This window comes from Penaeus vannamei, chromosome 25, assembly GCF_042767895.1.
Source record: "Penaeus vannamei isolate JL-2024 chromosome 25, ASM4276789v1, whole genome shotgun sequence".
Taxonomy (NCBI): Eukaryota; Metazoa; Arthropoda; class Malacostraca; order Decapoda; family Penaeidae; genus Penaeus; species Penaeus vannamei.
This window is the reverse complement of record NC_091573.1, coordinates 14,417,144-14,419,639: the sequence shown is the minus strand read 5'-3', so window position 1 is coordinate 14,419,639 and position 2,496 is coordinate 14,417,144. Positions and strand designations below refer to the sequence as shown.

General features: G+C 42.6%; 1 protein-coding gene across 1 annotated transcript; it reads right to left on the bottom strand.

The window, feature by feature from the left end:
• Positions 1 to 1,501: 1,501 nt before the first annotated feature.
• LOC138866375 (uncharacterized) lies at positions 1,502 to 2,212 on the bottom strand. Its single transcript, XM_070138905.1, has one exon. The coding sequence runs from the start codon at positions 2,210 to 2,212 to the stop codon at positions 1,502 to 1,504; it is 711 nt and encodes a 236-aa protein (XP_069995006.1).
• Between the last annotated feature and the right edge of the window lie 284 nt (positions 2,213 to 2,496).

Sequence of the window (2,496 nt, the reverse complement as noted above, 5' to 3'; positions counted from 1 at the left end):
AGAATGAGCGAGAGAACGGGGAGAGAATGAGCGAGAGAACGAGGAGAGAATGAGCGAGAGAACGAGGAGAGAATGAGCGAGAGAACGAGGAGAGAATGAGCGAGAGAACGAGGAGAAAATGAAAAGAGAACGAGTCAGGGTTAGAGTAGAGTAGAGTAGAATCAGAGTAAAAGTTGATTAAAAGTATGGTAAAAAAAATAATTCCTACGTAAAATGAAAGGCAGACATTAAAAAAAGGAAATATTACGTTAAAACAAAACAAAAATGAGCACCAACACTTGCTGCAACATTACTGTTAAAAAAAATATTAAAAGGAAACTTGAAAAATAAAACGTGAATTAAAAGTTAAATGAGCATCACTGGGTATATACTGTCACTTGGCTTCGTCTGTATTTACGCCTTGTCTGCCTTTATCACTGCAATAAATGGTTCACGTCCAGCTTTAATAGTACCTAGGCAAGTAACACAACGGGGTCAGTACAACCTGAGATTTTGGCTGCTGCAGAGAGGGGGATGGAAACGCGACAAAGTTCCAGTTGACACTGTTTATTGTTTCACGTCCTGGAGGCTCCAGGATCCGTGACGTCACGGAACGACGAAACATCTTTATACATATAAAATAATAAATACAGATAAAATACACAATTATGATAAAATGATTCATAAAACAAAATTATTACTAAAAATTATGTTAAAGGCTTACCAATTGCAGAAATAAGAAAGATTAGGAATAATCGATAAAACATTCAAATGATGAAGCAGAAAAAAAATTAAAACCTAAGAAATTCTATAAGACATGGAAAGTAATTAAAATAATAAAATAACACCCTGTACCACATTAGTAAAATAGATTAAAGAAAATAAGAACATGTAAAAAAAAAAGAAATACGTCATGGGAGTGATAAACCCTCGACTAATTTATAAAACTGGCAAATCAAGATTTCAGATGTTCTAAAATGTATAAAAACAAAATAAAACTGCTAGAAAAATATATATCTTCAGAGGAAGTAAAAGATGTAAAACAAATAAAAATCAAGAAAAAAAAATGCAACGTCATGTCTCAATCAGAAATACTGATAACTTAATTCGGGGAGGTCACAACTGGATTTAGAAATTAAATAAAATAAAAACGCAATCAAAAATACTGAACTAAAAGTGGGATCCATAAAACCAACAACTGCAACATTAATGTAAACATAACGAGGGGAAAGAAAACGGGCTTAGGGGGAACCATAGAAGTCACGCGCAGGTGACAAGTGCGCACACGTGTCGCAGGAAGAGTGCCAACTGGAGTGCCACGCCCTCTTGGTAATTAATACACTTCACAATCCTCCCATGCCTTGGGTCGGAGTGGTCAGCGGAGACAGCCTGAAACAAAATCAAAGATTGGCCTGAGCCCCGTTACTTGCCTTTACAACATAAAACGTGGACAGCCAGACGTGTCCACAAGCAGAAGGCAGCAAAAAAAACAAACAGACAAAATACATTACAACAAAATAACTCAGAGTAGATCAGCTCCAGCATCTGCAGCTCCTCGAGCGACGCCACAGGCCTCTGCTTCCCGTACCATGGACGTCAGCATGGCAACCCAGTGATCATCTGGGTTAGGGGCCTCAGCATCATCATCGTCCCTATCCTCGACTTCCTCGTCGTCTTCGACCTCGTCGTCAGCAGCATATGAAAGCTCGGCTGGTGCATAGTAAGCTTTCAAGTGATTCAGATGAGCCTTCATCTGGACTTCGGTGGTGACGTCTTGGATCTCAAAGGACACCGGTCCTAGTCGTTTCAGGATACGTGCAGGGCCGCGCCATTTCCCTGTGAGAGGAGGAAGACCTCCCATACGATGGCGGTGCTCATAGTACCACACAAGGGCACCTTCGGTAGGCTGAAACTCCACTTTCTTGCCACGGTCATAGTACCTCCCGTAGATTCGGCGCGCTTCCTTAGAGGCTTCTACAGCTGCGCGACGGGCTTCCTGAAGGCGCTCCTGGAGCTTGGTGTTTTCGTCGAAGACAGCTTCATTGGTGAGGCCGACAGGAAAGTTGGCATGCCTGCCGGTAAGCAGGTAGAGAGGCTGTTCACCAGTAGTGCGGTGGATGGCCGAGTTGATTTGCAGGCGTAGCTCAGGAACAAATTGATGCCACACTCTTGGGCGATTGTTTACTAGGGCAGTGAGGGCTGACTTAACGACACGGTTAGTCCTTTCCACCATGCCATTTGCTTGTGGATGATACCGGATCGTATAATGATTTGTTGCATGCATTAGTTTGGTGAGTTCTTGAAAGAGATTGCTGGTGAACTGAACTCCGTTGTCAGTCTGAATAACTCTGGGCGGGCCAAAGATAGTGACCCAATTGGTCCATGAATGCTCGGTGGACAGCTGCTGCGGTGGTTCTTCGAAGCGGAACAATCTGCAAATAGCGGGAGTGTTGGTCTAATATGGATAGAGCCCAGCGAACTGGCACACTAGGACCAAAATCCATTATGTCCATTGAT